This window comes from Platichthys flesus, chromosome 10 (genome assembly GCF_949316205.1).
Source record: "Platichthys flesus chromosome 10, fPlaFle2.1, whole genome shotgun sequence".
Lineage (NCBI taxonomy): Eukaryota > Metazoa > Chordata > Actinopteri > Pleuronectiformes > Pleuronectidae > Platichthys > Platichthys flesus.
In genome coordinates, this window is record NC_084954.1 from 3,956,268 (window position 1) to 3,977,670 (window position 21,403).

The 21,403-nt window shown below is 42.2% G+C and overlaps 3 protein-coding genes across 9 annotated transcripts in view; all 3 read left to right on the top strand.

Annotated features, from left to right (window-relative positions):
- The window catches only part of pcnx1 (pecanex 1), a 32,568-nt gene extending 27,443 nt beyond the window's left edge, over positions 1 to 5,125 (top strand). For 4 of the 7 annotated variants that reach the window (XM_062397120.1, XM_062397121.1, XM_062397122.1 and 1 more), the window contains 8 exons: positions 146 to 246; positions 434 to 584; positions 674 to 904; positions 999 to 1,273; positions 1,396 to 1,574; positions 1,948 to 2,384; positions 2,927 to 3,067; positions 3,297 to 5,125. In XM_062397120.1, coding sequence (XP_062253104.1) covers positions 146 to 246; positions 434 to 584; positions 674 to 904; positions 999 to 1,273; positions 1,396 to 1,574; positions 1,948 to 2,384; positions 2,927 to 3,067; positions 3,297 to 3,437 — 1,656 coding nt within the window. In that variant the 3' untranslated portion in view covers positions 3,438 to 5,125. Of the gene's footprint in view, positions 1 to 145; positions 247 to 433; positions 585 to 673; positions 905 to 998; positions 1,274 to 1,395; positions 1,575 to 1,802; positions 2,385 to 2,926; positions 3,068 to 3,296 lie in introns of those variants that run through there. The other 3 variants (XM_062397125.1, XM_062397126.1, XM_062397124.1) reach the window with 3 other exon arrangements.
- Positions 5,126 to 5,644: 519 nt separating this feature from the next.
- On the top strand, positions 5,645 to 12,631 carry lgmn (legumain). The gene is made up of 14 exons (XM_062397191.1): positions 5,645 to 5,713; positions 5,974 to 6,158; positions 6,849 to 6,946; positions 8,138 to 8,219; positions 8,337 to 8,419; positions 8,517 to 8,592; positions 9,123 to 9,185; positions 9,397 to 9,463; positions 10,033 to 10,151; positions 10,421 to 10,510; positions 10,617 to 10,826; positions 10,939 to 11,109; positions 11,441 to 11,508; positions 12,180 to 12,631. The coding sequence occupies exons 2-14, from the start codon at positions 6,015 to 6,017 to the stop codon at positions 12,220 to 12,222; spliced, it is 1,314 nt and encodes a 437-aa protein (XP_062253175.1). The 5' UTR covers positions 5,645 to 5,713; positions 5,974 to 6,014; the 3' UTR covers positions 12,223 to 12,631.
- Positions 12,632 to 13,508: 877 nt separating this feature from the next.
- chp1 (calcineurin-like EF-hand protein 1) lies at positions 13,509 to 20,929 on the top strand. Its single transcript, XM_062397421.1, has 7 exons — positions 13,509 to 13,845; positions 14,647 to 14,719; positions 16,504 to 16,584; positions 17,054 to 17,175; positions 17,294 to 17,355; positions 18,520 to 18,642; positions 19,286 to 20,929. Exons 1-7 carry the CDS (start codon positions 13,779 to 13,781, stop codon positions 19,337 to 19,339), a joined length of 582 nt encoding a protein of 193 aa, XP_062253405.1. The 5' UTR covers positions 13,509 to 13,778; the 3' UTR covers positions 19,340 to 20,929.
- Positions 20,930 to 21,403: the final 474 nt, after the last annotated feature.

Consider the following 21,403-nt stretch of genomic DNA (forward strand, 5'->3'; position numbering starts at 1 on the left):
TGTACTTTCGACATTTGTTATCAGATTACTTTTTTTAATGAATGAAGAAAGGAAACATAAAAAGTGTGTGTTTCACTCAGAAAACCAGTCCATTCTAAGCATTTGAGTTTTGTTTGATCTTTCCTGATGTTCTTTTTGTTTTTAGCCGCTGGACAGTGAGAAAGACTCGGCTCTGGTGCTGCTCTGCTTCGGCCTGTGTGTGCTGGGAAGAAGAGCTCTGGGAACAGCGGCTCATCATATGTCCAGGTTATTGAGTAATCTTTCTCATACTTAGTGTTTTTATAAGAACATCACTTTTAATTCTAGGGATTTAATACCTTTTTAATGTTTCGTTTTTTAACTTTCCAAATAACTTTCTGTCTCTGGATGACACGTTTAAGTAACAGTTTATATAGTGCTCATATGTCTTTCCTCTTTCCTCTTTCCATCACAGTAATCTGGAGTCTTTCCTTTACGGACTTCACGCATTGTTTAAAGGAGATTTCCGCATCTCTTCGATACGAGACGAGTGGATCTTCGCGGACATGGAACTGCTCAGGAAAGTCGTGGTGCCTGGGATCCGAATGTCTCTCAAGTTGCACCAGGTGAGCCTCTGCAGGTTGTCGGTACCGCACGGCGTTAGCTTTAGCGTTTAGCTTTGTTCTCACCACACTTCCTGTCCCCTCCCTGTCAGGACCACTTCACGTCCCCTGATGAGTACGACGAGCCAGCGGTTCTTTTCGAGGCCATCTCCTCCCACCAGCAGAACCTGGTCATCGCCCACGAGGGTGACCCGGCCTGGAGGAGCGCCGTGCTGTCCAACTCGCCGTCGCTGCTCGCCCTGCGCCACGTCCTCGACGAGGGCACCAACGAGTACAAAATCATTATGCTGAATCGACGCTACCTTAGCTTCCGTGTCATCAAGGTGGGAACAACCACATGAATTACTAAGTCTGATTAATTCATTCTCACTAGTTCGAAGATATGATATTTACAGTGATCTTCCTCTCGCGCTCCAGGTGAATAAAGAATGTGTCCGAGGTCTCTGGGCCGGGCAGCAGCAGGAGTTGGTCTTCTTAAGAAACCGAAACCCCGAGCGCGGCAGCATCCAGAACGCCAAGCAGGCTCTACGCAACATGATCAATTCCTCCTGTGACCAGCCCATCGGTTATCCAATCTACGTGTCTCCACTCACCACCTCCTACTGCAACTCGCACCCCCAGCTCGGACACATCCTGGGAGGGCCCATCAGCATCGGAAACATCCGCAACTTTGTCGTCAGCACCTGGCACAGGTTGGTTATTCATTAGAGCCCAGACTTTGAAGGGTTGGAATACACATCTCTGATCTTTTCCCCCACTCCTCTTAGGTAAATCTGACTCTAGTGTTAAGGGATTATCTGTATTTCTCTCTCAGGTTACGGAAAGGCTGCGGCGCCGGCTGTAACAGTGGAGGGAACATTGAGGATCCAGATGCGGGGGGGATGTCCAGTGGCAGTGGGAATGGGACTGGGGGGGACTCTCAGCAGAGCTCTGTGTCACAGGGGGGTCTGTCTGGGCCTGTTCCCCCTTACTCGTACCAGCCTCATCCTCTGGGTAAGAGCCACTCTTATCGGATCATAAGATAAATGTTCATTTCTCTGGAGCCACAGTAAAATATAAAGATGAAACATGATATCACGTGAGGATGTCAGTTCCATGGCAGTAGTGTCCATTATCAGTTATCTGAACTGCATTCATACACAAATCCTTGGTGGACAGATGTATGACAGTAAGTATTATTAAGCCTGTAGAATCAGTTGTATTTTCAATTCTCTTCCTCAGGTGAGGCTTCCTTAGATCTGAGAAATTAACCCATCAAGGTGATCCTCAGCTGGACAATAATTAGGGTATTTAATCGCCAGTGAAGGTCGAATGAAAGAGTCTAATTTCACATGTTCTATGTCTGACTCCTCCTCCCTGTGATCAGGCACCAGTCAAAGTTCCCAGTCGGTTCAGTCTGGTTTGGTCCGACACTCTCCTGCCCGCGCCTCCGTTGCCAGCCAGTCGTCTTCTTACCGCTACAGCAGCAGCCGTCACTCCTCCCTGCGCACCTCCGCCACCGGCCTGGAGCCCTGTCGCCGCTCCTCCACCAGCCAGCTGTCCCTGCGCACACTCCCCACCTCCCTGCAGCTCCGCCTGGGCTCCACCTCCGACCCCGCCGGCCCCTCCGCCTCCCCGTCCAGCCACAGCATCCCTCCCTGCAAACGCCACACGCTGGTGGGCCTCCTGGGCAACGACGGCCTGTGCAGCACCGTGACGGATCCCCTCAGCCAGTATCACCACCACCACCACTACCACCACCCGCAGCAACACAACCCCACCTTCTCCACTGTGCGCAGAGATGACATCTCCTACAGAGTGCAGGTTTGTGAAGATCCCAGAAAATCTGCAATGATTGTCACATCCAAACATCTAAAGAAAGCTCCCTGAAAAATGTTCACTGTCCTGCATTAATCTTCATAAACACACAGAAGTAATTTTCACCAAGTAGTTTTGTTAATGCAACGTGTAAACTTTAAAAAAATTGCTTATTTTACAATTTACCCTGTAAACAGGCATTTGGTGACTGGGGAGAAACTGCATTTATCAATATACAAAGTAAATTCTGTTACATAGAGGTTTTTTAGAAGTTTCTATTTTCCCCAAGTTATACTTGTATAATTCTGAAATTATATTAATACTCTATAGAAGAACAATCCCTTTATTATGTTGACTTCTGTGCATATCATCTTCATCACACAGCTTCACGATGCCCTGAAATACAGTTTCAAATGACGCTGCTGCTTGGGGCCGAATCCTCTTCATCTGCATCCTCACCTCAGACCTTATGATAAACTACTAGTCGTCTCTTCATTCAACGACCTCTGAAGCTTACCTCTTTGTTTCTGTTTCCTGGTGTGGTCCAGATTGTGGACGTGAGTCAGGTGCTGGAGACCATCAACTTATCGAAGAGGAAGGAGCTGCAATGGCCTGAGGAGACCATGAGACTGAGAGCAGGACGGACCTGCTGGAGGGACTGGAGCCCTGTGGAGGGCATGGAAGGACATGTAAGTTCTTATCACACACACACACACACACACAGATTGTTGTGGTGAGTGTGAGTTGTCTATTCAGCCCACACACTATAAATATGATTATATCAATATCATAGCTTTTATACTTGTGTCTTCGAACCTATCACACCCTCTGTGACCTACTTCCTGTGTAATAAAACGCCTCATGACTTTGATTGGATGCTTCCTCTCACCGAGCCGCTCGTTGTGTCGCCCCCTGCAGGTGATTCACCGGTGGGTGCCTTGTAGCCGAGAACCAGCCAATCGCTCCCATATCGACAAAACTATCCTGCTGGTACAGGTGGACGATAAGCTAGTGCCCATTATTGAGACTGGGATCATTGAGCTGGGTGCAGAGGTTTGAGACGAGCAAGCATGTACATCACACACACACACACACACACACACACAAGACGAAGCCAAACCTCTCCGGCTCTCAGCAGGACGAGGATCCTGCAGACAAACAGGAAAAGGGAGGCCTCCCCACCTCCCCCCCGTTCCTTATCACTTAGGGGGAATGGAAGCCAGGGAAAAGTGCAAGCGGAGGCAGAGCCCACATCTGTTGAACATCCTTTACTACATCGATACACACATCTACAGTATCTGCCTTGCTTTGCGTCTCAGAAATGCTGCATGACAGTAAAAAAACCTTAAGTTACTTCTTGCTACTGGTAATTAATTTCTATGCATTTCATCTACAATTTTTTTTTTTTTTGGCAATTCTGACAGAGATGAGTGTAAAAAGCCTTTGGAGAGTTTTTGTTTGTGTTTTGTTTGTCTGAAATAATTTGCCAAATAAGCCTGGTTTTGAATATCTGCCACGGTTTTTCTATATGTGAAAGCTTTTTTGTTTTCTGCTGCCAAGACGTCGAAGAACGTTGTGGTGCCGAACAGACTGAAGTTAAAGACTCTGAGCAAACTTCTCTGTTTTCAGTGTTGTCATTCCGTTTTACGATACGTTTGACATTTGCAAGATTACTTTGCGCAAAGAAAAATAAACTTGCACTACAGATTTTGTTGTTTGATTTACAGTGATGCACTACAATCTTTGGAGGTTATCACATTTTATTTATTACAGACTCTGAATGGCCATGGTGACTGATGCCTTGGGAATGAAACAATAAATGCAATCATCATTCTGTTTTCAGCCATTTTTATTTGACACTTATGTTTGATAAACTTGAAAATAACTTTTTACTGTATATGATTATATCTATATCTTTATAGTATGTATATATATATATTCACACAAATATATATATATGTATATAAATATAATTTAAATGTAAAAAAAAGATTTTGTTTTCAATATTTATTACTGTGACCATGGTATTTACACTTTGTTACATCTTTTTTTTTTCATTTTGGGACAAAGGTTAATGTATTAAGGACCACTGGTTGAAAACAAGATGCCAGATTTTTGATGGACTGTTTCGCTATTTAACTTAATTCTTTTCTATATGGAGAAATAAAAGTTTGATTTATTGCTGACATCTTTAAAATGCCTCTTGTGATTGTTTCTGTATCGTGTTATTGATCCCTGAATGTCGGTTTTGACTGAACTCCAGTTAAGACAAGTAGCTGCTGTTAGTTTGAGTCTCGGTTTACAGTCGGTGAAGAAGAAGCTGCGTCATCGACGTGAAATGTACAAAATGTTTCATGACAGAATGTTAAAACCAAACTTGTGATAAGCAGGTGCAGTGAAGAGGTGATATTTCTCCTCAGGTTTATAAGATTTGTTTATTGCAGAGAAAATCATATGACACTGTGCTTATTAAACTTTATGGTCTTTTCAGAGTTTGTGGTGCTATTGAAGTGAAATACATAGTTCAGATTTTCCTATTTTCGCCCATCATATTTTTAAATGAAAGGTTAAATGAGAGAAACCGATGTGATCAGTACTTCTACAACACAAGCTGAACATTACTTCCTACGTGAAGGGAGGATCTGATGATGTATTAGACGTGATGAACTGCAAACTGGGTGTTTATCCACCACACAAGTATTTCTTATGGATGTAAACCAACTCAGATTAAATGAGGCTTGGCTGTTTATTGTGGCATTTAATATCTTCTTAATATTAAAAGTGCAGAGCCTGCCAGAATGTGTAACTATATAAGTTTAAAGTTTAGGGTTGTACCTGCTTGATGTTTTTGATATGAGAGTTGCAGCGTTGGATTACTTAAGTACTGTATTTAAAAAAAAATCAGCTTTTTGTACCTCACTTGAATATTTCCATTTAATGCAACTAACTTTAGTCATTGTTTGACAAATTTGACTTTTTATTTGTATTATGTGGAGCCCTGCTTACTTTTTACAGTAAACAGTTACTGTTTTGAAGGTTGCTGTGCTAAGACAGGTGTTATTGTTGTACTTTAGTAAGTACTTCACTTTAGAGCTGCACAACTCCCTTAGAAAAACCTCTTTTCTGTCATAAGTGCAGTTTTCCCTAGGGAAAGTGAACACGTCATGTCCAAAGTGGATCTATCAGCCGCGTGAGTGTTTACAGTAAGGCCCCGCCCCCCAGGCCCCTCCGATTGGCTGCAGCGTATCAATGGCTCCTCCCCCCCTCGTATATAATCGTCCCGCTGCTGCAGCAGCTTTATTCAGTTTCTTCTCCGCAGCTTCTCTGTAAACAAGGTAAACAAAACTTAAATCAATAAACATTCTGAATTAATAAAGTGTCTGTGCAGGAGCTCGGTTCCGTCGCGGTTTGTTTACGCTGCGTCGCTTTACGCTGAGTCACGTTTTGTTCTGTTCGCTCGTTGTTGTGCTAGCGGCGAAGAGGAGACGTCATGTGACTGCCATGTGACTTGTTGTTGTTTATCTATCGGGTCCCAGTTGGTTTTTCATTTCACTTTTCACTCTTGATGGTTTTGTTGTCTCCTTCATTCATCCAGGACACACACCCCCCCAACCACCGACCCACTGACAGAAGGGAATGTGTCCGTCCTCGCTCCTCCTGCTCGGCCTGAGCCTCGGCCTGGTCACCGCCCTCCCCGCCCCGCAGCAGGGGCCCGACGCTGGGAAGCACTGGGTGGTGATCGTGGCTGGTTCCAATGGTTGGTACAACTACAGACATCAGGTGAGAGGAGGCGGAGGAGCTACAGACAACTGACCGACCCGGCTCCTCGGTCTGTGATCAGATCCACTTCAGACACAGAGATCATGAGTTCAGCTCTAATCTCATCTCGTCTGTTTATTCAGTGGATATTTATTTCTAAAAAATGACCTTTAGGTTAATTTCATTCTGATCCTGGGTGAATATCCAAGACATGAAGTTGAAAAATTCAAAAACAAAATCATGACGAATCCCTAAAATTCAAACAAAGAGAAGAATGCAGCAACAGAATTTAACGTTATTAAAGAAACGTTATTAAGAGATGATTCATTTCTTTCTTGTGTCTTGTTTTGTCTCTTGCTTATTTGTGCACATGGCTGCATCTGCTCCTTATTAGTGCTTTAAAGTTAGCATATTGCATATAAGCAGTGCATATTGTTTGAATTGTTCAATTTGTAAAAAAAAATGAAAGAGACTAGTAAACACCTACATCAACATGTGGCAAATGTTTTTATTTAAACAAGCTTTGCTAATTAATTGAGGGAAAGAAAGAAAAAAAATAATTGTAAGCTACTGCAGGTGAGTTTACTCTGGTCCATACTGCCCCCCCCCCAGTGTGTGATTGTTAGTTTTGATTACCTTGATGTAATTTAAAGTATCTTTAAATCCAAAGGGCAGCTCTAATCTCATATTGATCTCCTTCTTCTCCCCCAGGCTGACGCTTGCCATGCGTACCAGATCGTCCACAGCAATGGGATCCCGGACGAGCAGATCGTGGTCATGATGTACGACGACTTGGCGAACAATGAAGAGTGAGTTGTTGTTTTTTTTTTTGTTTTTGTCTTCGTCCTTTACTGAACTTTAATCTTTAATTTCGTAAATGCAACTTTGAGAAGGAGACCTAAGTGAGCAGCTCTTATCAGCCAAGAGAAGAATTTGCTGATCGATAGTGAGAGTGATTCCTGGCAGTCATGTAAATAAACCGCAGGCTGATCTCACATGTACATTCTCATTTCATTGTGTCTCTGTGGAATGCGGGCCCCTGTGTTCAGAGCAGGCAGCCTTGATTTAAAGAGACTCGCTGAGAGGAGTCACAAGGAACTGATTTGAGGTCTGCTCCGGGACTCTGACTCGGAGTCTTGTTACTGACGTGGACACTGAAGAGAGGAGCGGCGGTGAAAGATGATCCGTCAGTTTCAGTCAGAGATAGAATCATTGTTACGCTCTGATACACAGTTAATACACCAGGATGGACAGTAATGATTGACAGGTTCAGTGGGGACTTCCTTGCACACGTCACTAAATGATTGACTCAGGCCGCTGCTCACAGTTATTTAGCTTGAATTAAATGATTTATCGATTTTGACAACACTCTGTCCATTGACTGATCAGTTTGCTGAGTCACCATTAGCTTCTAGCGCTGGTCAGTGTCCAGATGTGTCAACGAATTCGAGTTTGCACATCAGCAAACAATCATATATCTGTGAAAGGCTCATATCTGTTTGGCTCTAATAAATATTGTTCTAATATGTTTTGAGATATGAATCCACCTCTTGGAGAAAGAAGCAGGTTCATTAAATCGTAATAATCCTGATAGGTTGAATAATATTGTTATTATTAAAAATGTAATATCTTGACATAAAGTAGATCAAATTTAAGTGAAAAGTTATTGTCACACAACTTGGATTTGTCTTGTCTAATATCAGTATCCTGCTGACATCATTATCAGCGTGTGTTGGTTTGTGGTTAATAAATAACGTTTCAAAGAGTCAATTCCCACTTCTACTGAACTATGATAAATCTGAGTTGCGTGTGTTGATCACACTGTGACTCTGCAGTTTCACATAAACTAAGGGAAATGAAGCTGAAATTCTGTGGAGATTCTCGTCCGGTCACCTGATCAGTGAATCACACGTCTGTTTGCCCTGTCATCACAAAAACATGTTTTGTCAGCGCTTTTCTCTTCCCTCTGTAAATGTGCTTCATGTTTTTTTTGTGACCAGGAACCCGACGCCCGGGATCGTGATCAACCGGCCGAATGGCACAGACGTGTACAAGGGAGTTCCTAAAGACTACACTGGGGATGTAGGGGCTTCAACACATGTGTATTTGTACAAGAGTGTAAATCAGAGCTGTGGAATCTGTACTTTGTTTGGTGTCTAAACCAAACTACTCTGGACCGGGTGTGTGTCTTTTCTGCAGGATGTGACTCCAGAGAACTTCCTGGCTGTGCTGAAGGGCGATTCGTCCAAAGCCAAAGGTGGCTCAGGAAAGGTGTTGAAGAGGCGAGTGATTTGAAATGAAACACGATGTGGAGGCGTGAACGAAACTCATCACGGGCACATGTTTGTTTTATTAACCTTGATGTCTTTGTCTTGGCAGCGGCCCCAACGATCATGTGTTTGTGTACTTCACCGACCACGGGGGACCTGGTATTCTGGCTTTCCCCAACGATGAGGTGAGAAGTTTTTTACTTCCTTCTTCTGTGAATGCTATAAACAAAGAAGCTATAAAAGTTGTTCAGCCTGTTTCATGAGATGATTATCTTCCATGATAAGGAGCAATGGAGGTGGAGCCAGAGACAATAGCAGAGGCACGAGCTGATTTCAGCTCAACTGTTTTCAGGCCTTAAAAAGCGACCTTCAGTGAAACACTAAGACGAGAACTGAGAGCAGAGAGTTTTGGAGCTGGGCCAGTGGCGAACACAGTGGATCACAAAAGCTTAGGAATGAAATACAAAACACAAGATTGTAAATGATTGAAATGCATTATAGTACATTGCAGTGTCCTAATGTGAGACAGGAACCAGTAGATAAGACTTGAAAACTGAGTAGTAGCAGCTTTTAGTAATCATGACACATTCCATTAAAGTTTATTAGCCTGTCGAAGGTGAAAATATTCAGAGGGCTTCATTATTCACAACTTCTGCTGTATGTGTGTTTATATATCATTTTCTATAATGACTTTTTCTTTTATCTCTCCCTGCAGCTCCATGTTGAAGATCTTCAGAAAGCCATTAAATACATGCATGAAAATAAGAAATACAAAAAGGTGCGCAGCAACAAGCCAATGCATGATTTACAAGTCTACATGTGTGTACATGTCCTGCAATGTGTGTGTGTGCGAGCAGGTGACACAGTCATGTGATGATCAGATTGTAACTTGTTACATCCTTTTTTGCCAAAACACCTCTCTCTCTCTCTCTCTCTCTCTCTCTCTCTCTCTCTCTCTCTCACACACACACACTTATTCATTTTGACAGATGGTGTTTTACATCGAGGCGTGTGAGTCTGGCTCAATGATGAAGTCTTTGCCCGATGACATTGACGGTAAGTTGAACTCTATCTCACCAGACTCACTTTCCAGTAAAAGGAGATGGTGACTCAGCAAAGATCAATAAACGGCATCGATCAATGAAATACATAAAACCTCCGCAGAATGAATATATCTTTTTATTTGTGATTTTTTTACTTCCCGAACGTCTGAATTTGAAACAACTAAAAGACGAAATTCTGTCAGAAATCAACCGTTTTCATTTCATTTTATTTTACATCTTCTGTCATGAACAAATCATTGTTTATATGATAAATACAAATCCCACTGAGGTCAGCACTGGTCTGGCATCTTAACTCAAATGGATCTGCACAGGAAATGGATCAAAGTTCTATTGAATTTTTCTACTTTCACCAGTCAAAACACGTGACAGATTTTTTTTTCACTTGTCCGCGAGTCAAGTTTCAGGTTAAGCAGGTTCAAACTAGACTGAACCTCAGAAGAGCACAAACCTCCACAGTCCAGCTGCAATAAATCATAAAGTGTGATTCTGAATAAGGTTTTCATGCTGTAAAATTAAAATCTATCACACTCACTAACATGAGAATGTCTCTGTGTTTTGCAGTGTACGCCACCACAGCATCCAACTCCCATGAGTCCTCTTACGCCTGCTACTATGACGAGAAGAGGGAGACGTACCTGGGCGACTGGTACAGTGTGAACTGGATGGAGGACTCTGATGTGGTGGGTGACACCTGACGACTGACATATATACTACTAACTGTGGCTCATTGAGGTTTTGTGTTCTGTTTTCACCGGATCACAAATGAGCACGAAAAGGAAGTGGGGGAAGTTCCCAGCAGCTGTTTGTCTTCAGCAGACAATGAGCTGGAACATTTGCATTTACATGTTGTTTAAAAACTAAATTCTTCAAAATATCTCCCACAGCAGAATCTCAACCTCCATCGATCAGACAAAATAATCAGTTTCTTAAATGTTTGGTCTGTTTCCAGGAGGACCTGGCCAAAGAAACTTTGATGAAGCAGTTCAAGATTGTGCGGAGCCACACAAACACCAGCCACGTCCAGCAGTTTGGGAACAAGGTGGGAGAAACTAATGAACCCATGGAGGTGGCAAGTTTGTTCTGCGACTGGCAGAATAGTGAGCGTTTCTCTCCTTCGATCACTCAGTTCGTTCCTTTCCATTTAGACGCTGGGCCACATGAAGGTGAACGCATTCCAGGCTGACCAGAAAGCCGGCAGCCCACCTGCTCCTTCAGTGACCCTGCAGCCCGTTAGGCATCTGGATCTGACCCCGAGCCCTGACGTTCCCCTGGCCATCCTCAAGAGGAAGCTGATGGCCTCTAATGACATCACATTTGCAAGGGGGATGCTGATGGAGATCAGCGCACACCTCAAGGTAAAGACTGCCCCCCCATAAAAATCAGATGTAACCCCACAGACTGAGCATGTATTCATTACTGAGAACATTCCAGGTTTCTAACGGCAGGTGACCGTGTGTGTGTGTTCAGGTCAGGGAGCTGCTCGCTGAGACGATGCACCGACTGGTTGAGATGGTGACCGGCAGTGAGGTCGAGGCTGAGGAGATCATCAACGAGAGAGCCGACCTGTCCCAGCACCAGTGCTACAGGGCTGCAGTCCAACACTACAAACAGAACTGCTTCAACTGGCACAAAACCGAGGTAGAGCCGCACAGCACGGATCGTGTTCTGCTCCTTTAAATCCCACTGAGGACGTCCTGTTCAGAAAGTGTTGGTGGCCACTGTAGCTGATGAGATTACATCCGGAGCTAATGGTTGAAACGAGTCACATGTCAAACATCTGGTTCTGCATTAAAAGAGGAAACACCAGACCAGTTTCACATTTTTTTAAACTGGTATCATCATTCATTATCTTGGGACGTTTCAGATGCAACAAATACATTGGGGGAGGTTTGAATCTTGTGAAGTTCCACCTCACTGTCATTCAAAGACGATGACGGCTCTCGTAACACGATGCCCTCTTGTGTTTCAGTTTGAATACGCTCTGAGGCATCTGTACGCTCTGGTGAACCTGTGTGAGAGAGGATACCCTGCAAACAGGTACGGTCAGATTCACTCTTAATTTAACAGACTTTACAATGGGTTGCTTCATATTTACACAAATGTATCTCTTTACTTTATACAGTTGAAGTTTGGTCCATAAAAGTTAAGTTTTGGTAAAAAATTGTTGAACCGAAACCACATGTATCATATGTCCATATGTAGCAGAGCTCTATTTATATCCCAAGACGGTTACAAACACTTCAATGAGCCACAGTGTTGCACTGAGAACACAGAAACCGTATTTGGACTTTAAACGAGCAACAGCACCCTCTGCTGCATAACGGTGGATATTACCCATGATCCCGGCTTCTTCAACCAGAAGCTCTGCTGCGGCTGAGACAATTCCAGCAAACTCTGATCATATTTGTACATTTGTCTTTTTAAATGATGTACACTTCAGCTTTACTCCTCAATTTGCTCGACCTAATTCTGACAACTAAAGCTGTGTCAGTTCTGCTCCACACCTCTCACAGGAGATCAAACCCACTCACAAAAGTTACATAGAAAAAGATGTTCAGTGAATGAAAGAGGAAACATTCTAACTTTTCCAAATAAGTAATCGTCAACAGAATTTTTCTAAGCTGTAATAATAAGATAAAGGTGAATTGCTGATGCATTTTATATTCCTAGACTGAATGTAACGGGTGATCTTGTGTTTCTCTCTGCAGGATCCAGCTGGCTATGGACTCTGTGTGTCATTTCAGCAAGTGAAAATCTTTCTACAATTCAATCAAGTCTTGGATCAGGCTGCTTGTTCCATGTGGAAGAACCTGAGAAGATGATGTTTGTCTTTGCACTGTTTAGGAATCAATCTGACATGGACTGGATGCTACCGTTTTATCATCACCCCTTTTTTTTTTAACTGAGAATTTGAATGTGTTTTTATGATGAATTGCACTACCCCCCCCCCTCCCCCTCCCCCCCTGTCCTGGGTTTGTGGCTCATCTTTTACTGCTTCTGATTCATTTTTTAAATTTGTAAATTTGTTGTGCTTTCAGCTTTATGTGTGGCACGGAAGGCTTGATGTGAATGTTTGATTGACATGTTAAGGTCACACCACATACTATTGAATGTTAGTTGAATACTGTTGTATCTTGAAATAAAATCTGACAAACTGAGACTAATCTACAAATGAGCCGTGTTTCTAATGTTTTAACCTCGATGAAGCTATTGGCTACTGGTCTTTGCTTTACGGGCGACATTTCCAGCACCCCTGAACCGTACACTGTGCCCTGAACACTTGTTTCCCACACGTTTCCACTGAACATATTTCGTTATATTTTACACAACACATGTTTTTGTGAATTTTAAATACATTAATAAGTTATCATAGTTAATGTTAGAATTAATCCCCACTCTTACCTATCTGCATGCCGAAGGGTCCTTGGCAAAATACTGAACCCCTAAAATTGGCAGGACTTCAACAACCTATTCAATGCACAATATCTTACACTATATAAATTTAAAAACAAATAATAAATTAATAAAATTTAAATATATTTATATATATATAAATATTAAATGAATCCTGCGCAGTCCACTATTTACTTTTCTGCAACCTTTGGTGAGTTTTCAAGCATGTTTGGTCTTGAAAAGTTCAATTCATCTGGCAGACAATACGAATAAGAATAGCAATTTCAATAACTCCAATAATATATTATAATTTAATATAATATACTATAATATAACACGATATCACATAATACAACATATATTCAGACCGAGAAAGAGTGCCCCCCCACCCCTCGGCAGCTAGCTTCATTTGGCATGACCCAAAGATAATCTGTTTTCTTGGCTACTTATTTATAGTTTAATTACAAATTGTAACCAGCACAAGTCTTAACTCAGCAGCGTTATTAATATGATAAATGTGAGTTCATCGATAATTGTATACAAATTATTATCTTCCCATTTTGCGCAGGCATAACACCAGCTAGCTAAAAGCTCCGGGCAGGGTCCCGCATGGATATATAGGGTCCCGTACGGGAGGTCGGCCTAGTTTAGGCCCCGCCCACCTGTTTGTGGAAGCAGGAAGTCGAAGTGACCGAAACCCGTGATTAGATCATGAAAACGCGTCGCAGCGCAGACAAGCGAAGTTAGTTCACGTCCTGTCCGCGGAGAGAAGCGTCCGGAGCCGAAGAATCGACCCGGGTTCGGCCTCTGCTGCGTCTCCAGCCCGCATCGACCTCTGACAGGCAGCCGGCTGTTAGCTCCCCCTGTTAGCCCCCTGTGTGCTAACGGTCTCTCCCAGCTGCTCCGGTTTCATCATGGGCTCCAGAGCGTCAACGCTACTCCGGGAGGAGGAGATCGAGGAGATCAAGAAGGAGACGGGCTGTAAGTGGAGCTCCGGCTGATGAACCCCGGGACTGTGACTCGTCACCGCCGCATTTACACCTTCATGTTGACATGCGTTACAGCGAGCTCTCATGCGATGCTCTGTCAAATCAACAGATCGTTGTGATAATGGGAAGTTGCACCATTAACATTCACTGTGTGGCTTCTCTCTCAGCTCCGTGACTGAGACACTTAAATGTAGATATGTGGGATTTATCCTCCACTTTATTCCAGATGCTTGTATTTTACTATTTGCATACACTCAGTTTGCAGTTTAACACCTTGTTAAGTTTAATGCTGACTAATTTAACAAAGCTGCAGTGAATTCTGCCTCCAGGAAGTTTGTATTGAAAGTGTTTTTAGTGAAAATGCTGCTTAAAGCACTTTGTGGGATCTAGTGTGTGTTTGTGTTATTCAGCCGACTCCTTTGAAAACTTGAATTGTCTATTTTAATGCACCACAAACTGAACAAGTATCGCATTCATGAAGGTAGATCTCCTGCAGGACAGTTGAAATTTTAGCTAGTTTGACCAAGTAACATGATTTGAAAAGACAATTCATAGGTAAGATGATGGAATATAACTTATTGTCAAAGAGTTAAACTTTAAGCAACCACACCCGTTGTGGCTCGGGACCTGTAATCATGAAATGGGAGCTTTTTGTGTCTATAGATGATTGTTATCATATTTCCCGTAGCAGAATGATGTGGTGACAAGTCACTTTGCCTGAAGCAGTGTTTGTCTGTTATCTTCTGCTCATTTAGTGGTAAATGACGATGTCTCTTTGGTTTCTTACCCACAGTCTCTCACAGTCAGATAACTCGCCTGTACAGCCGCTTCACCAGTCTGGATAAAGGGGAAAATGGCACCCTCAGGTAAGACCTAATGTTACAACCACGGTCTGATTCACTTAAGTAAACAGCAGCCTGGAGATGTGGCTGGTTAGTCTGGTTCCTTCAATCCTGCAGTTTGACCTAAAACCATCTCGCAGGATATTCTGTGTTCTGCAGGTCAGGTTGGTTAGTTAGAGTCCGTGGGTTGTTATTCAGACAGAGTACAGTGGTTCACTAGTTATGATGACGACGTTAATAAATCATCTTCTCTCTCACCACTCTGTGAGTTGTTATTGACGGAGGTTGATGGCAGATGACGCCGGCTTTCATCACGGCTTTGTTCTTGAGAAAAGCACATTTTCTTTTCTTTTTTTTACTTAAGTTCTTATTCAGTTTTTAGCACATCTCAACTACACATAGTAAGATCAACTTGCAGATCTTAATTCAGTGCATGTACAACAAACATACAGTAATGAACAAACAATTATAACAAAAACAAACAAAAACGGAGCCTGTGGGAAAACTTGGTGCAGATAAAAAGATGAAATACATACCTATGTAAAGATTAAGCGCAGCTCAAGTAGCTGCCTTACACTTGAATGCAAACAGACTGTGAGCCAGTGTCCTTATAGTTTGTCTAAGTAAAGTATCCACTTCTGCCATCTGTTAGCATACAAATCTGACCTCAAACGTATCACACAAGTCAGTCGTTCCATTGTCCTTATTTCCTGAATGACATCAAACCATTGTTGCTGTTTAGGTGAATCAGGTTTATACCAGCTTCTAGTTATGGTTTTCCTTGCTGCTGTAAGGAGTACTTTTAGAAAAGCACATTTTCACAATCATTTGAAGCTGCGTAACTTTGACATATTGTGGCAAGAGTATTCAAAAACAGGATCACTTGAAAGAGCATTAATGAGGACAAATATTAAGGGTGTTCAAATACATTTCATGGTCTTGAAAGTCAATAAAATTAGACTAAATTTGACTTTAGTGGCACAATTTTCTTTTAAGCTACTTTGGATCTTAAAGCACTATTGAAGGTAAACTAAGATAAATTGTGTAGAGACTTATTCGCATTCGATTAATGTTGTCGTCCACAGTTCTGCAAAATATCATTCATTCTCAAATGGGTTCCAGAGCCTGTGAGTCTTAGTGAGCTGAGTAGTCAGTGAGACTTCACTGTGACCTTTCTTTAGTCTTTGATTAACTTCCAGTCGACTCTTCTCATTGTCTGAGCAGAACAAGCAATAGGTGAAGAAATGGTTTAATCATTGAAGCTGCTTAAACTCTACTTTGAGAATCTGTTCTTTGACTTGGCAGAAGATTCGTTTCAGATCAGTCTCCCTGGGATAGGATTTCAAAAAAGAGCCTCAGCTCCGCAGTTTAGTGATAAACTCATTTTTGTGTTTACACATCACAAGGTATCGGCTCCACTTGTTTCTGCTCCAGTGCCTTTAAGTCCCAGCACGCAGTCGGTTGCGGCCTCATTTAGGTCCAAGGTGACTTCCCTGTCATTCATTAGCTGTCCCAGTGTCCCAGGCCAACCTCTGGTCCTGCTGATGAAATAAAAGCCGTAATTTCATCACTTGATATCCTCACTGCTAAAGAAATCTTTCAGAATCCAAAGTTTTCATTTGCAAAACATTTATCTTCTTTGTTTTTTCCTTTTTCTAATATTTTCAGTCAAACCAATTCTGGTTTTAAATAATAACAAAGACATCTGTCATATCTTTGAAAGTCCAGGATCTGTATTTTTAAATTATTTTATTTATTTATTCATCACGTTGCGTTCTCACTTCCATTTTCTCTCCTGGCGTCTGCAGTCGAGAGGATTTCCAGAGGATCCCGGAGTTGGCCATCAACCCTCTGGGAGACAGAATCATCAATGCGTTTTTTCCTGAGGGGTGAGTTGTTCAAAGTTACTGGTTTGTCGTCTCTGAGAACTTTTCTGCACAAGTTGTTGAGTCACAGGCACCAGAGAGCCAAACCACACCGTGATCCTCTGTGGCTGCAGACTTGAGAAGCTCAGTTCTTCCCCACAGTTCTGTGCCAGATGTTTGCAGAGGTATCATTAAAATCCCCAAAGAAAGTCTGATTGCGTAATTTCAGCCGAGGCCTTTAAAGGTTTCAGATCTTTTTCTTTTTGCTCTGTTCTTTTCTTTTCTTCTTCTTTCAATAGAGGTGGAAGTGCTTTACCTGGTAAAATGGTGTTTGGTTACAACTAGTTTGAGTTGACATTGTCTTTCCCACACAGCCAATGTTTATCATGAGTATAAGGTAACATGACCCAGCACAAAAAAGTCACTCTGTTGTGTTTCTGATCCAGGTTGGGACGTTAATAAAAGTAAAGTCTTTGCTTTGTCTGTTTTCCAGAGAGGACCAGGTGAACTTCCGGGGCTTCATGCGAACCTTAGCTCACTTCCGACCAATAGAGGACAACGAGAAGAACAAGCCAGTCAGCGAGCCGCTCAACAGCAGGACAAACAAGCTGCTCTGTGAGTGCAGAGCTCGGTCAAGGAGGCGTGTCCGGGTGGAGCCGGTGACCAGTATCATGAACCAGCACATGGTTTCCTAATGTGTCTCCCGTGACTTATGATCTTTGTTTTTTCCCAGTTGCTTTCCGTCTGTATGACCTCGACAGAGATGACAAAATCTCCCGGGATGAGCTGCTGCAGGTGAGTGGACGGGTTTTTCACGTAAACCAGACGTTGTGTCACAGATTGTGGAAACAGTTGCTTCACAAGTAAATCAGTCAAGTGGTGAATAGTCCCCCCCCCCCCCAATTCAGACTGATTTCCATGCATCCTGAAACTGGTCGGACCACAACCATTTATCTAAGATGGGCTGGGTTTGATATTTTGACTGCCTGAGAAGCGCTTGATGCTGAAGCACTTTTGTTAACGATCAAGATGGCTGCTGCTGCTGATAGAATGTCTGAGGAATTCATTATTCAGTAGAATCCACAGCTCCCCCAAGTCCCAACCATCCCCCTATCTTCCATCAATCTTCACCTCATGTCACCCACTCTTAGGTATCTGTCCTCTAAATATGGCTGATACTTACAGCTCAGTGGTTTTTGCATAATTGGTGTTGACAAACAGACACGGGTGGACCCCCCCGCTGCACGCTGTCGTCTGTTTCCTTTTCCTTAGCTCTGCCACACGTTCTTTTGCACTGATTGATTTCAGCTCTGCTACCTTTAAGAATCGAAACTGAACTGAGCGGCTTCAGAACCATTCACATGCAGATTTGTGTTGCGATAGAAATCCACTTATACCCATGACAATGTTTGCTCTTCCTTCTGTGCCTGACAAGGAAACAATGCTATTGTGTAATAGCTGTTTGAACGTGAGAGAAGGATCTGGATGTCAATGAGGAGACTTTGCCCTTGTGCTGATAACGATGTGATATCTTCCCGTAACTACAGGTTGATCTTCACAGACGGTCTAATATCCTGTATTTTGTCTTCCTCCGTGTTATTTGTTGTGCCTCTGTGAGGCCGCGTCGGTGTCTGTGACATTGTGTGACCTGTTATTGCTGTAAGCTGGGGGTTAAATGACTCACACAGATTCCTTGTTTTGCACAAAACATTTCTGTGTCACCTGCGACACGTGATGCACGAAGCTGTGAAACTCGAAAGATGCATTTCAGAGTTTGTTTGCCTGTTTTCACAAAATAAGTGTTTCCCTGTTATTTGTCACCGTGTGGCTTCCTGCCGTTGAAGTGAAATACCCACAAATTATCTTAAGCTTAAATACTTGTTTTCAAAACACATAGCGACTCGTATTTAATCGTCACCACAAACGATTTGCTCTAAAGGGACTTTGTGTTGTTTACAGGTCCTGAGGATGATGGTTGGTGTAAACATTTCAGATGAGCAGCTCGGCAGCATTGCCGATAGGACCATACAGGAGGCCGACACAAACGGAGATAACTCCATCTCCTTCAATGAATTCATCAAGGTGAGTTCTGTGGCCGGAGGGCATCGGTCACCTGACGTATACGACCCTCTAATGTACGTGTAATACTGCTTCTGTATTCTGTACTTTCTAAAGTTTGTGTCCTAAACAAGAGACTACGCACCAGTATCATGTGATATGTGCTTTTCATTTAGGCTCTGAACATTTAGTCATGAGCTCAAACTGTCCTTTTGTGGGGGAAACAAACCAGAGCCCAGAGATCGACACAGAAATCACAGTGTGGATACCTGACGGGCCGGTTTCAGACAACATTATGAAATGATATCTGAGTTGGTCATATTGGCCGAGTTGTCTACTTATTTTATTTACCTGGTACGTACCTTTTTAAACAGGAAAAATATCTCGTCGGCTTTGGTTAGTTGTTCACGTCCAAGAGGCGAGGCAAATTTATTAGTAAAGCACATTCCAACAACAAGGTTGTTTCAAAGAGCTTTACAAATGACATCAAGAGAAGATGTGAAGGCAATATTTTAAATAAATAAATATATAGAAAAAGACATGCATCCATGTTTAGTGTGTTTTTAATTGAAAATTACCAGATATATTTGTTTCTTGCTTTTCCCATTAAACACTACAACTCCACCACAGAGATTCATTCTTTTCAACTGTATCTTTGTGTCCTCAGGTCTTGGAGAAGGTGGACGTGGAACAGAAGATGAGCATCCGCTTCCTGCACTAAGCTTCATTTCCATCTTCATTTTGAGTGGAGCTTCGACGGGCCAGTTGATGTCAGGACACAACCTCCTCCAGCGTGTCTGCAGGCTGCAGCAGCATTTACACTGAGTTCCCCCCCGGTCAGACCAAGCGTTAGGTAGAGCGTGTCATAGATGTTGAGTTTCTGCCTCTGCACTGCTCTGTAAACAAAGGGAAACGTGCCTTGGGTTGTTTTATGCAATGTCACTTAGGGGTGTTACGATACACAGGTATTTGACACGTCACTAAAAGATGTAATGATAACAAACTAATAAAAACTCTTATGATAGCATTGTATAAATGAACAAATCAAATCACTTTATTTTCTCAGTGACTCTCTGGTTCACACTCCAACCAAGTATGTATTAATATTTTGTATTTTGAGTTAAATCCATTTGCCAAAAAGAAAAAACACACTAAACTAAATGGTAGATGAATTATTACTGATGGCCTTTTTATTTCAGATTTTCCATTGATTTTGCCATTTTATCAATAGCGTGAATTATTTTGGTGACAATTCCTCACAGTGAAAATCTGATTTCATGACAGCCCTAAAGTCTGTGTATTATTTCTTCTTTTGTCTTTAATGGATTATTATTTATAAGAGACCTTTTCAGAATCAGTTGGTACCTCTGCTATTCTATATGTATTCATGCTGTTCTATGGATATTCAGTAGATGCTCTGTCTTTGTCTGTACAACATGGTTCAAAGGTAAACATGTCAGACGTTGGATTCCACTTCAGAACAGATTGTGTTTTTGACTCTAACTTGATCTTATGACTCCTTTTCTCTGACTTGTGACAGACCACGTTGGAGCAGCCGGCTCTTGGTTTGTCCCTCAAAGCAGAACCTGCTGTTATACTCAGTGAAGTGCCATGGCTTTGTTTGTCCTTTCTAACTTATTTTGTCAACACTAAACAGGAACCCACGGCCATGTTTGTGTGTTTTTCCTTTCCCTTCAGGGGTTAATTTAGTTACTTTCAATAACTTGTAATGTTTCAATTGAGTAAAATCAAAGTTTTTATCTTCTGTTTTAAATCCGTTAACAAACTGGAGCCACAGCTGAGTCCTATCTCACGATGTTAAAGAAAGTGACCCACGTAACATCCTTCCACCAGGTTTCGTGGAAATCTTTCACTTGTTTTTGTGTAAACAAACAAACGTCCTTGGTGGAGGTAAAAATTGTTGAAAGTAAAAACTGCTAGTGTGGCCTGATTTCAAAATGTTTTCTTGCTGAGCCTTAGTTCCCTGTCTAACAGTGTCATGTCCTGTACGCCATAGAACGTGCTTCTGTTTATATGATGTGTCTCACTGTTGATTTATGCACCGCTCAACATTTGTCATGTGAATACACAGAATCCGATGCAATAGTGTGTGTTGTCTGCACAGGCGAGTGTACGTGAAAAGCAGTGGAACGTGTGATGAATGTGAGTTTGTTGAATCATTACCAGAACACCCTCCAGCAGAGGAGCGCAGGAAACACAGCTCAACCGTGTTATTAATCATTATGTGATGCTAGTCTACGTGTTCACGATGAAACATGAATTTGATTTGAATAAATTAAGTGCCATGCTTTCTTTGACTCATTTATTGAGAAGCTGATGAGGCTGTTTTCTTTTGCCTTTTATATGTTTGTTCCAGTTTTATAGATTGTGTTAATTTATGGAGAGGATAAAGACTTATTTTGTGATCTGTAAAAGGAAACAGAGAAAGATAGCTTAATGGAAGCTTCGGAGAAAACAGAAAACGTGCAGGAGATTCAAATCAGTTGCAATATGCAACTTCACCACTAGATGTCACTAAATTCTACACACCACTAGATGTCACTAAATTCTACACAGATTTTAAACAAATTAAAATGTTCGTTGAATTTTTCAGTGAACCAACTGCCCTCAGTAGATGTTAGCATTAGCTCCTCCATTTGTTATTTTACACACATTAAATCATATTAGCTTCATTGTGTCGTCTTATTTTTAATCATACGTGAAATCCGGTTGGGTGGAGGTTTTTTTATGTTGAATGATAAATGTACTTCCGGGGTGGGCTCTA